Genomic DNA, 13510 nt, shown 5'->3' with positions numbered 1-13510 from the left:
ACTGAATCCTAATTTGAGATCCAAGTGTATAACCTTAACCTTTTACACTCATGGGAATTGGCCTATACAGTGAGGGGGAAAAAGTATTTGATCCTCTGCTGATTTTGTACGTTTGCCCACTGACAAAGACATGATCAGTCTATAATTTTAATGGTAGGTTTATTTGAACAGTGAGAGACAGAATAACAACAACAAAATCCAGAAAAACGCATGTCAAATATGTTATAAATTGGTTTGCATTTTAATGAGGGAAATAAGTATTTGACCCCTCTGCAAAACATGACTTAGTACTTGGTGGCAAAATCCTTGCTGGCAATCACAAAGGTCAAACGTTTCTTGTAATTGGCCAACAAGTTTGCGCACATCTCAGGAGGGATTTTGTTCCACTCCTTTTGCAGATCTTCTCCAAGTCATTAAGGTTTTGAGGCTGACGTTTGGCAACTCGAACCTTCAGCTCCCTCCACAGATTTTCTATGGGATTAAAGTCTGGAGACTGGCTAGGCCACTCCAGGACCTTAATGTGCTTCTTCTTGAGCCTCTCCTTTGTTGCCTTGGCCGTGTGTTTTGGGTCATTGTCATGCTGGAATACCCATCCACGACCCATTTTCAATGCCCTGGCTGAGGGAAGGAGGTTCTCACCCAAGATTTGACGGTACAAGGCCCCGTCCATCGTCCCTTTGAAGCGGTGAAGTTGGGGGGCGGAGCTAGCATGTTGGAGTGAACGGCTGTGTGTGAGAGGCTCCCGCAACTTTTTTGCGAAATAATCTAACCTAACTTACTTTATTGCACTTGTTACAACAAACTTTTCTTTCTAATACAATATTGTAACTTTCTATGTGAAAATGCCTAGTAATAAGCGACCAAAGGACAATAAATCCACATCAGAGGCCTACTCCCCACCAAACAACGAGACAAACATGGCGGAAGGCACAGGTAACAACGTGACACTTACAGAACTTACCCGGGCTTTGGGAGAACTACGTGTTGCTATAGCGGAGGATCTTAAGGCTACTATTGCTGAACTGGACACTAAAATCGAGAGCACCATTCGAACGGTCGCTTCGCAGGGCCAGAGTATTGTGGACCTTGAGAAAGCTTCAGAATTCAACGCTGGTAGGATCGACGAGTTAGAGAAACTATGCACGTCATTGCAGGATAATGTGCAGAAGCTTTCTGTGAAAGTGATCGACCTGGAGGGCAGATCCAGGCGTCATAACCTTCGCGTGGTGGGTCTGGCAGAAGGGGTGGAGGCGGGCTCTCGCCCAACCGACTTCTTCGCCAAGCTACTGAAGGATGCAATGGGACCGGATGTTTTGGCGTCGGATCCCCTACTGGACCGTGCACACCGCGCCCTTGTCCCAGTGCCTGGACCGGGCCAGCGTCCTCGCCCAGTAATCATCTGTTGTCACAGTTTCAAGACCAAGGATCTTATCCTGCGCGAGGCTCGAATGAGGGGCAACCTGTTACATAAAGGGCACCCCTTTCGTGTCTATGAGGACTATGCGCCCGATGTGGCAAAGCACCGCGCTGGCTACAGAGATGTCATGACCAAACTCTACAAACTCCATCTTCGCCCAGCCTTGCTCTTCCCTGCAAGACTAAGAATTACCCCGCCTTCCGGGGAGAAGATCTGGCTCTCCTCGGTTCTGGACGCAGAGAAGTTTGTCCGGGAATATACACCAATCCCCCGTACAGGTTAGAGTGCCTTGTCATTGTGTGTTAAGGTCTGCTCACGGACTCGAATCCATACCATACCATAACGGGTGAAACCGTATTCAACGGTCTCAGCAAGGGCTACCGAACATGTAATACGATGTGCTGACCAATGGAGGGTGGTCAGAGCTCTCACTTAACGTTAATTTCACTTTCATTCCGACTGGGTTTAGAGCGATGCCTGTTTGGGACGCCTTCCAGGTCGGATCATTGACACTTTCGGATGGATATACTTATATTCCCCTATTTTTGTTTTGTTTCGTTATTTATTTTTCAATTCTTACATTATTCCTGTGCGTACATATAATAATAATTATTTGTACTTTATTATTATTTTCTCTTTAGCATTTTAGTATTATGTATGTGTATATTTTAAATTTGTATAGATTATTATTCTGGGGTATGCATGTTTGTGTATGTAGATGTGTGTGTATGGATGTATGTGTGTATGCGTGTGTATGTATCTGTATATATTTAAGAATATTTATTTTATATGTATATATTTTTTGGGTGTGTGTATGTATGTGTGCGTGTATACGTGTGTATATGTGTGTGTGTGTGTGCGTATATATATACGTATGTGTGTGTGTGTATGTATGTAGGTATGCACATGTATGTATGTATGTATGTATGTATGTATGTATGTGTGTGTGTGGATGTGTATATGTGTATGTGTGCACATATGTATTTTTAATTTTTTTACATTTTTATTTACTTTGTTATTTTTTTGATTGGGGGGTACGTTCAATTTATCAAAATCCTTGTTCCCATCTCCTAACCCACAATATGTAACTGTACTGCTGTCTATGTCGGTTACTGATGGTTTATGTTTAGACCGGTATTGCTTAGCAATAGAATCTTGTGATGTTACATCTTGCTTATCTCAGGGATTGACCCAAGATGAACCTTAAGTGCGCAATATGTTTAAGTTGCAACTTATTCTGTTTAGGTTTATTAGATGCTAATTGAACACTTTAAGTGCGGGAGCCTCCTCAGTTCATATGTTAGTAGAAGTTCTAGGATAGTGAGAGGTGAGCGCATAGTTGGGATTTTATTTGTGTTTTACCTCTTGTTCGAGGTCGCGCCGTGCTTTTTTGGCATCGGCCAGACAATGTGTTTGTTATTTTTATTTTCATATTTTTTTCTGTCCTATGTGTGTATGCCTGTTAAATGTGGGTTGATGGGGGGGGTAAAGGTTGGGGAAAGTAGGGGAACAGGGTGGAGAGTAAAGGTGCTTGCGGGGGGGGAGGGGTGGGTTGGATACTGCTCGGGTGTAGGTGCTACATATGCTGATCGTGATGGTTTGGTGCGCTTTCTTACCTTTTTAGTGAGTTACAAGTTATGCAGGCCACCATAGGAACTACAAATGAGAGGAGGGCGGGACTTACATTCACTTCCTGGAATGTCAAGGGTTTAAACGAACCAATTAAGAGAGGCAGGGTCCTAGCCCACTTGAAAGCACTTTCGTCTGATATTATATTTTTGCAAGAAACCCATCTGAAAAACAAATCTCATAACAGACTTAAATGTAAGTGGGTGGGACAAGTGTATCACTCTAACTTCTCTGCCAAAACGAGAGGCACAGCGATTCTGGTACGGAAAGGAATTCCCTTTCTACATAAAACCACTATTGTGGATAAAGAGGGTCGTTATGTGATCGTAATAGGAGAGATCCATTCTACTTCTGTAACTCTACTAAATATCTATGGGCCAAACATTGATAACCCCTCTTTTTTCAAAAGAGTCCTTGCCCTGATTCCAGATATCTCCCATACTAATCTGGTCATTGGAGGGGACCTTAACTGTGTACTAGACCAATATTTGGATAGATCCTCTACCCGGCGAACCCCTACCTCCCATTCAAGCGAATTCTTGAATACCTACATAAAAAATTCTAACTTATTTGATATATGGAGGATCTCTAATCCTACGGGTAGGGAATACTCCTTTTACTCTCATGTCCACAATGTATATACTCGAATTGACTACTTTTTGGTTGATGCTAAATTACTCCCCTATACCTGTAATGTGAGATATCATGATATTATAATCTCTGACCACAGTCCACTCACCTTCTCCCTGAGATTGGGTGACATCGTACCAAACGAGAGGGTCTGGAGGTTGAATCCTCAGCTCCTCACAGAACCAACATTCTGTGAACAACTTAAAGACCAAATTACATTTTTCTTTGATACCAACGACAACACAGAGACTTCCCCAGCATTATTGTGGGAAACGCTGAAGGCTTATTTGAGAGGCTGTATCATCTCCTTTCAGACTGCCAGGAGTAGGCAAAACAGAAAAAAATTGGTAGAACTGGAGGGACAAATTCACTTACTGGATAGGGAGAATGCTAGACATCCATCTATGGAGAAACATAAACAAATTATGTCTTTAAAATTTAAATACAATCAGATCCTCTCGGCTAAAATTGCCAAATCTTTTCTCTATGCCAAGCAAAAATATTTTGAGTTTGGTGACAAACCACACAAATTACTCACCAGACAACTTCGAAAAAACGTGAGTGACCGAATGATTCACAAAGTTAAATCTGCATCTGGGGAATTACTCTCCTCCCCCAAAGACATCAATGACAGATTCCGTCAGTTTTATGAGACTCTATATACATCTAAAGCGGATCCTAACCCCTTAATTATGCAAAACTTTTTGGAGGACTGTAATCTTCCTGCCCTGAACCAGGAAGACTCTAACTTCCTGAATAAGGAAATATCTCTTGAAGAAATTAGAGGAACAATTAAATCTCTAAAGAGTGGCAAGACCCCGGGCCCAGATGGATACCCTGGTGAATTCTATAAAACATTCAGCAACATGCTATCTCCCTACCTGCACAAAATGTTGGTTCGGGCCAATGAGGATGGAGCTCTCCCATCTACTTTGGATGAGGCGTTTATTACAGTTATACATAAGAAGGGTAAAGATCCGGAAGAGGTAGGGTCATACAGACCAATATCCCTCCTTAATACAGACCAAAAGATTTTAGCAAAAACTCTGGCTAACAGGCTTAGCACTTTAATTGGCAAATTGGTCCATTCGGACCAGACCGGCTTTATCCCTAATAGAAACTCATTCTTCAATCTCAGGCGCCTCTTCAACATTATGTATTCTCAGAGGTTACCTAACGTGGACCTTGCCGTTATATCTCTTGACGCCGAAAAGGCCTTTGACCAAGTTGAGTGGCCCTATCTATTCAAGGTCCTACAGAAATTTAATATTGGAGATGGGTTCATAAATTGGATCCAGCTTTTATATAGGAACCCCTGTGCGAGAATACTCACTAACCAATCAATGTCGCCCCGATTTAACCTTCACAGAGGGACAAGGCAGGGTTGTGCGCTGTCGCCTATGCTCTTCGCCCTAATTATTGAACCTCTCGCTCAAGCGATCAGATCTAACTCAGCAATACACGGCTATAATACTAAAGATACTCTAAATAAGATTTCCCTATATGCAGATGATATTCTCCTCTATGTAACAGAACCCCAAGCTAGTATTCCAGCTATTCTTGAGGTGATTAATTTGTTTGGTACCTTCTCGGGATACAGAATAAATTGGAACAAGAGTGAATTAATGCCCATACGGTTGCAAAACACCTCCTGGCTAGAACATCTTCCAGTTAAGTTATCTTCAGAAAAATGTATCTACCTTGGAATTGTAGTTACCAAACAATACTCCTCACTATTTAAAGAGAATTTCCCTTCTCTGATGCAAAATCTCAAGGCAAACATACAGTTTTGGAGAACTCTCCCAATTTCTCTGCTCGGAAGAATTAATGCCATTAAAATGGTCTTCCTCCCACAACTGCTCTACCTATACCAGAACATCCCAGTATTCATACCTAAATCATTTCATAAACAACTGGACTCTATTATCAATCCTTTCATCTGGGATTATAAAACACACAGGATAGGTAAAAAACACCTATGTAAATCCAAGATGGAATGTCTCTCCCAAATTTTATATTTTACTATTGGGCCGCTAACCTCCGCGCTGTTACGTTTTTGCTGGATGACGCAACCCCGCCACCCAGCTGGCTTAGCATGGAGCGGGAGGAGTGTCACCCCTTCTCTATTGGTGCCGTGATTTTGTCACCTGTTAATCTGGAGATGTCACTTTACCATAACAATCCTATTATACATAGCACAGTCCGAATCTGGAAGCAAATTAAAGTCCACTTTGAGCTTAGACCAATATCATTCATGCTCCCTGTTGCCAGGAATCCCTCCTTTGCCCCCTCTAACCTTGATAACACCTTTGAGCGATGGGGAGAGTTGGGGATAAGTACCATAGGGGATTTATATATAGGAGGGACCTTTGCTTCCTTTGAAGCGCTGAGGGAAACTTATAACCTTCCCAGAAGTAACTTTTTCAGATACCTACAAATTAGAGACTATGTTAGAAAACACCTCCCAACATTTGAGAATGCTAAACCTTCCATGTTTGACGGATGCATAAAAATATGCCCCACCTCAGACAAACTGATATCTCGTCTATATGACGCTTTTCAATCTGTTAGCGCACCCTCTACAGATGCCATTAAGGCAAAATGGGAGGAAGAACTAGGGACTGATATTTCGGTGGCAGACTGGGAGGATAGCTTGGAGTATATCCACACCTGCTCCATTAACTCCAGACATCGTCTCATACAATTTAAGGTACTACACAGATTACACTATTCCAAAACTAAACTGCATAGGATATTTCCTGATACATCCCCTATGTGTGATAAATGTCAGGCTGAGCAGGGTACACTACTCCACTGCTTTGCCCTATGCTCTAGTCTGTATGGTTATTGGTGCGGAATATTTGGGGTCCTCTCTGAAGTTCTGGAGACTTCAATAGACCCAGACCCGCTTCTGATAATCCTGGGAGTGTCCGACTCCCTAAACGGATTAACCAACTCCCAAAAACAACTAATCTCTTACAGTCTCATCTCGGCAAAAAAATTAATCTTGTTGTTTTGGAAAAGGAGGGAAGCGCCCTCTACCAAATTATGGCTCAGCGAAGTGGCAAAAACTGTACACTTAGAAAGAATTAGATATATTCTGAACAATAAATTAGCAACATTTGATCAAATCTGGCAGCCTTTCCTCTCTTACCTGGACCAGTCGGTGCTGTGAATTTGTACTTTTTAACGCACTCTCAATTGTCATATTTATATACACCTTTGGGCAGCGTGTGCTGGCCCCGACACTCGAGCAGTCGGGAGGGGAATAGGGTGGAATAGGGGGGGGGGGGGGATAAAGGGGGGTATAAGTGGGGGGGTTACATCTACCCTTTTTCTTTCTACCTGTCCCTGTTCTGTATGTCGTGTTTTGTAATATTTGTTTTATGTCCAGAACTCTGGGTCTTGTTGTTCATGTCTGTTCTCTTATGTTTAGATAAGAACTGTACACATGTCTTTCATACCTATACACCATTCTTGTGTGTGTTCAATAAAAAAATATTTGAACAGAAGCGGTGAAGTTGTCCTGTCCCCTTAGCAGAAAAACACCTCCAAAGCATAATGTTTCTACCTCCATGTTTGACGGTGGGGATGGTGTTCTTGGGGTCATAGGCAGCATTCCTCCTCCTCCAAACACGGCGAGTTGAGTTGATGGCAAAGAGCTCGATTTTGGTCTCATCTGACCACAACACTTTCACCCAGTTCTCCTCTGAATCATTCAGATGTTCATTGGCAAACTTCAGACGGGCCAGTATATGTGTTTTCTTGAGCAGGGGGACCTTGCGGGTGCTGCAGGATTTCAGTCCTTTACGGCGTAGTGTGTTACCAATTGTTTTCTTGGTGACTATGGTCCCAGCTGCCTTGAGATCATTGACAAGATCCTCCCGTGTAGTTTTGGGCTGATTCCTCACCCTTCTCATGATCACTGCAACTCCACAAGGTGAGATCTTGCATGGAGCCCCAGGCCGAGGGAGATTTTGTGTTTCTTCCATTTGCGAATAATCGCACCATCTGTTGACACCTTCTCACCAAGCTGCTTGGCGATGGTCTTGTAGCCCATTCCAGCCTTGTGTAGGTCTACAATATTGTCCCTGACATCCTTGGAGAGCTCTTTGGTCTTGGCCATGGTGGAGAGCTTGGAATCTGATTGATTGATTGCTTCTGTGGACGGGTGTCTTTTATACAGGTAACAAGCTGAGATTAGGAGCACTCCCTTTAAGTGTGCTCCTAATCTCAGCTCGTTACCTGTATAAAAGACACCTGGGAGCCAGAAATCTTTCTGATTGAGAGGGGGTCAAATACTTATTTCCCTCATTAAAATGCAAATAAATTTATAACATTTTTGACATGCGTTTTTCTGGATTTTGTTTTTGTTATTCTGTCTCTCACTGTTCAAATAAACCTACCATTAAAATTATAGACTGATAATTTCTTTGTCAGTGGGCAAATGTACAAAATCAGCAGGTGATCACTGTATGAATAGGGCTAAATTGAAATGTTTCCTACATAAGAAATATGAAAATGCATAAACATGGTTGCAATTGAAAGGGAACAGTTTGTATATTATGGGAAAATTATTAGACCAAAGGTGAGGGCACAACATTTCACCTGACACAAGACTGAATCCAAACATTACAATGTTGATTTTATGTGCATTTTACATTTACTGTATTTTTTGTAACATTTGTTGATAACCAAATCAGAAAATACTCTGGATACATTCAGTAAGATGATAAGAATATTCATGTAAAATGTGGGGTAGGTGCAACATAAGACAAAGAAATTACAAGGGTTTGAGTGAGAGGACTAACTGGTGTCTCCAAGTGGCCACACACCTCTCCAAAGTCTGCACAGTTCCTAAGTAATTTCAATGCACTTTTATGACTCGAAGAATCTTCAACTATAACGTGTGTTATTTTTTTTAGCTCTTCTAGCTGTGCCATTGAGGAACTAGAGCAAGCACACTTGTAGTTATTTTGTTTTTGAACACACAACCCTGCATCCCCACCATCACACAATTACTGTTGTTCATGCAATCCAAAAAACGGTCCATTCTAAATTGTAATCTGGGTCAGGTGGGCATCATTTGAAAGCCTGTTCTATTGCCAACATGACTAGCTAAGTTATAAAATACGATAGTATTATTAGGCTTTCACAATGCAATTCAGAGAAACGCATCATAATTTTGGTGCGCACAGAAAGGATTCATGAGTGCATTCAGGTGCGTGTGCCGTGGCGAATTTACTTCATAATAGACAAACATAGGCTCATTCTGTTCAGAACAACCCAGGGTATGACAACATGTCATCTTGTAACTGTACATCGAACATAGTGATCATAAATGTTTACACTAGATATGACATTAGTTTTATGATATGGAAATGTAAAGTGCACATTTGTACTCGCGGGTATTTGACTTGCATGTATGACATCAAAGCGGTATTTATTGTAATCCTCAAAGTCTCATCTTTCTAAATGCATAGTCCTCTTCATTTACAGCATTTCCCTCAATCAGACAATAAACAATGTGCAAATTTGCCCAATTAGTGGGAGGGATGGAGGCAACTCAAGTTCAGAACAGCTGTCAGTCAAAACCCATACAGTGCTGTAAAGTGCAGAGCCAGAGCTCTGACGTCATGTATAGCATGTTACAGTACAGCCACTGCGTTCCAATTCAGGCATTTATCAGTGCCCAAATCTGCCATTTTCATCCCGTATATGGTACGAGTGTAAAGGGTTAATGGTTGCAACATTCCAGAAAAGTTCCTCCTACTTTCTGGAGAGCCTGGGAACGTTGGGAAAGTTTCCAGGATTTTGCAACCCTAACCTCAGACTTTCGCGCAAGTCATGCATTGTGGTCAGTTGGGGATTTGAGTGGAAATTTGAGGTATATGCACAGATCACAAGTCAGGATGAGTCCTTGCAATATACAGTCATGGTCAAAAGTTTTGAGAATGACACAAATACTAATTTTCACAAAGTCTGCTGCCTCAGTTTTGATGATGGCAATTTGCGTATACTCCAGAATGTCATGAAGAGTGATCAGATTAATTGCAATTCGCAATTTGCCATGAAAATGAAGTTAATCCCCCAAAAAACATTTGCACTGCATTTCAGCCCTGCCACAAAAGGACCAGCTGCCATCATGTCAGTGATTCTCTCGTTAACACAGGTGAGAGTGTTGACGAGGACAAGGCTGGAGATCACTCTGCCATGCTGATTGAGTTAGAATAACAGACTGGAAGCTTTAAAAGGAGGGTGATGCTTGAAATCATTGTTCTTCCTCTGTTAACCATGGTTACCTGCAAGGAAACACGTGCCATCATCATTGCTTTGCACAAAAAGGGCTTCACAGGCAAGGATATTGCTGCTAGTAAGATTGCACCTAAATCAACCATTTATCGGATCATCAAGAACTTCAAGGAGGGAGGTTCAATTGTTGTGAAGAAGGCATCAGGGCGCCCAAGAAAGTGCAGAAAGCGCCAGGACCGTCTCCTAAAGTTGATTCAGCTGGGCACCACCAGTGCAGAGCTTGCTCAGGAACGGCAGCAGGCAGGTGTGAGTGCATCTGCACGCACAGTGAGGCGAAGACTTTTGGAGGATGGCCTGATGTCAAGAAGAGCAGCAAAGAAGCCACTTCTCTCCAGGAAAAACATCAGGGACAGACTGATATTCTGCAAAAGGTACAGGGATTGGACTGCTGAGGACTGGGGTAAAGTCATTTTCTCTGCCATAAGGCAAAAGTGATAACTAAGTGGCTCGGGGAACAAAACATCGACATTTTGGGTCCATGGCCAGGAAACTCCCCAGACCTTAATCCCATTGAGAACTTGTGGTCGATCCTCAAGAGGCGGGTGGACAAACAAAAACCCACAAATTCTGACAAACTCCAAGCATTGATTATGCAAGAATAGGCTGCCATCAGTCAGAATGTGGCCCAGAAGTTAATTGACAGCATGCCAGGACGGATTGCAGAGGTCTTGAAAAAGATTGCAAATATTGACTCTTTGCATAAACTTAATGTAATTGTCAATAAAAGCCTTTGACACTAATGGAATGCTTGTAATTATACTTCAGTATTCCATAGTAACAACAATATTTTGTGAAGACCAATACTTGTGTCATTCTCAAAACTTTTGACCACAACTGTACAGAGTAATTTTGTATGACTGTTTTGAGTACAGTAAAACTGTGCAGTGTGTCTACCACTTTCTAGTGATTACTGCTTCTCCTCTGAGCTCACTTATTTGTTACCTTTGCCTTTGTGTTGCTTTATACCCATGCAAGACACACCGAGGCTGCTGCCAAAAAACATAAAAATTAAAGAGAGTCACAGCATTCTGCTCAGTGATGTTACTCTGAGTTTAGTGTGTTTTCACACAACATGACACTCCAAGCATGCTCCATTTATTTTAGGACAGGTTTTAAACCTGGGTTTTACATTGTTTTGCACCACTCAGTATAGGTAACTCCGCCTTCCTTCTTGTTGAATCTGGGTTTCTGGAGCCATTCAGCCCAGTTGACTCCGTTTCCATAGTGACAGGAGGGGGGTATGGCTGTGCTCTCTGCCCTCTGTTGCTTGTTTTCCCATAGATCCACAATGATGATGGTGTTTGGCTCAGGCTGAATGATGAGACAGTAAAGAAGTATGTGCCCAACATGAATGGGTACGCTGAAGCCTGGTGCCTCTCTTTTAACCAGCACGTGGGCAGGAGCCTGCTGATCCCAGCTGACGTAAGTAAAGTGACAATCAGTCAGTCTGTATGATAGCAGGGTAGTCTACCCCCTATGCTGCTCATTTGGGGAAAGCTTCACAGATCATGAGACCCCTCACTACCAGACCTTCACGCAAACTAATGGTAGCATAAGGGCAACGTGCATGCCTTAACTCATGTCTGAGGGGATGAGAAAAAGGTTCACTTTAATGTGACTAGAATGTGTTCGGTTGGACATGGCTTTTGAAAAACACTCACATGATCAGTTAATACATGTTTAATGCATTGAAGGCATCCCCAATGCAGGAATTGACCAAGATAGAAGTAGTAGATGAGCCATTTCAGTGTGTTTAGTTTTAGAGGGTCTTAGCTGTACTGTCTGTGATTATCTTCACCTCTTCCTCATTGCTTTCTTCTCACCCACGCTTCACAAGCAAGACACAAACAACCTCAAAACTCTAAAGGCTGGTTGCTTAAACTCAGATTAAGCCTAGTACTGACCTAAAAAAAGAAAAAAGAAAAATGTATTTTTCAATTGAGCATGCTTTGTAGTCCAGGACTAGGCTTAATCTGGGTCCGGGAAACTAGCCCTGTCTAATCAGGGACTTCATGGTTGGATAGATTAGAAAATGTTTACATTAATTAGTTAAAAGGCATTGCCTCTGTATTCACAGTTATTCTGAAAATTAATGGTTTTCTGTCATGAAGCAATCATTGGTCCCCAACACCACTTCAGATGGAAATTGTGCTTCTACCACTCCACAATTCTGCCTATGCATTGGGCTGCTGTGGCTTTTAAGGTTCACAGAGGCTTCTGTGTAAGGGCATTGTCGAAAACAGCATGACACACTACATCCTATGTGTTGAAGATTTTTTGAGAAGATTGTTCTTTTTTAAAGTGATTTTCTGTCTTTTTTTAACTTCAAAATACTTTAAAAATGAAAACAATCTTTGATCAATATGATCGTTTCACCATTGTGGCCGGTAACCCAAAAGTGGGTTAAAAAATTCCACCCCAACCCCTTCCCACCCAAAATAACAAAATGTTCACCATGACACTTCACATGAAGTAAGCTAATATTTGACAGACTTTGTCAGCGTTCAGAATCCTTCACAAGATTTTGCCATTCCTTCACGAATGTGAGGATGAGCAATGACATTGACTAGAATACAGTAGAATACAGTATATACATATGAAATGAGTAAAACAGTATGTGAATGAATCCTCTGCCGTTTCTTGACTTGTACTTACGATTTGTTGCTCAGAGTCTCTTTAACGCTAGCCAAGGAGTCAGGGATATCAGCTTTTTGTCGTGGACCCCCTTAACTATATTCCCACAGGTGAGTTGTCTGAAGGAGAGATGTGTATGGCTTGGCTGCTCTGGTGCTTTTTCATCCATCTGTTATTTCTATATGTCCTATTGAAACCCCTTCCCCCCTGTGAAGTTATATAATTTGAGTTATAGTCGACTTTGCGTTTTGCCGTCAGGGACATGATTTCTTAACCACAGTTGCATCACTTTCTGAATAGTTTAATTTAAGAGCACTGTCATTCTACCTCCATTCCCCTTTAGGAATCAGCTATTAATTTAAGGTCAATTTTTATGCTGTCTGTCCCATGATAACTTTGTTCTCATTTCACTTGAAATTCGAGCCATTGAGGAAAATTGATAACACGTAGATAACATTTGTGTGTTGAATGAGGGTTAATGACATTGACATCAATATGTTACATGTGGCTTTTGTATGAAAATGTAGATGACATATAGCCTACTGTATGTGTCTAGTATTGTGGCCCCCATTTGTAATAGCATGCCTCTCCCCAGTTAGTAGAAGTCTAACCTACCCACACTGCATTTTCCTTTTGGGCATATCATCCACAGTTGAAGTCGGAAGTTTACATACACTTAGGTTGGAGTCATTAAAACTTGTTTTTCAACCACTCCACAAATTTCTTGTTAACAAACTATAGTTTTGGCAAGTCGGTTAGGACATCTACTTTGTGCATGAAACAAGTAATCTTTCCAACAATTGTTTACAGACAGATATATTTCACTTATAATTCACTGTATCACAATTCCAGTGGGTCAGAAGTTTACATACACTAAGTTGACTGTGC

At 41.7% G+C, this 13510-nt stretch overlaps 1 protein-coding gene across 1 annotated transcript in view; it reads left to right on the top strand.

Annotated features, from left to right (window-relative positions):
* Positions 1-13510, top strand: part of LOC311129664 (E3 ubiquitin-protein ligase MYCBP2-like) — a 319573-nt gene that overhangs the window by 232943 nt on the left and 73120 nt on the right. Inside the window, exon 50 of the mRNA XM_084162035.1 lies at positions 11270-11410. Within this exon, the coding sequence (XP_084018161.1) occupies positions 11270-11410 (141 nt within the window). The remainder of the gene's footprint in view (positions 1-11269; positions 11411-13510) is intronic.

The sequence above is a fragment of the Coregonus lavaretus genome, assembly GCF_964263955.1.
Source record: "Coregonus lavaretus genome assembly, chromosome: 5".
NCBI classification, from domain to species: Eukaryota; Metazoa; Chordata; class Actinopteri; order Salmoniformes; family Salmonidae; genus Coregonus; species Coregonus lavaretus.
The sequence above is the reverse complement of the archived record's forward strand: the minus strand, read 5'-3'. Positions and strand labels throughout refer to the sequence as shown.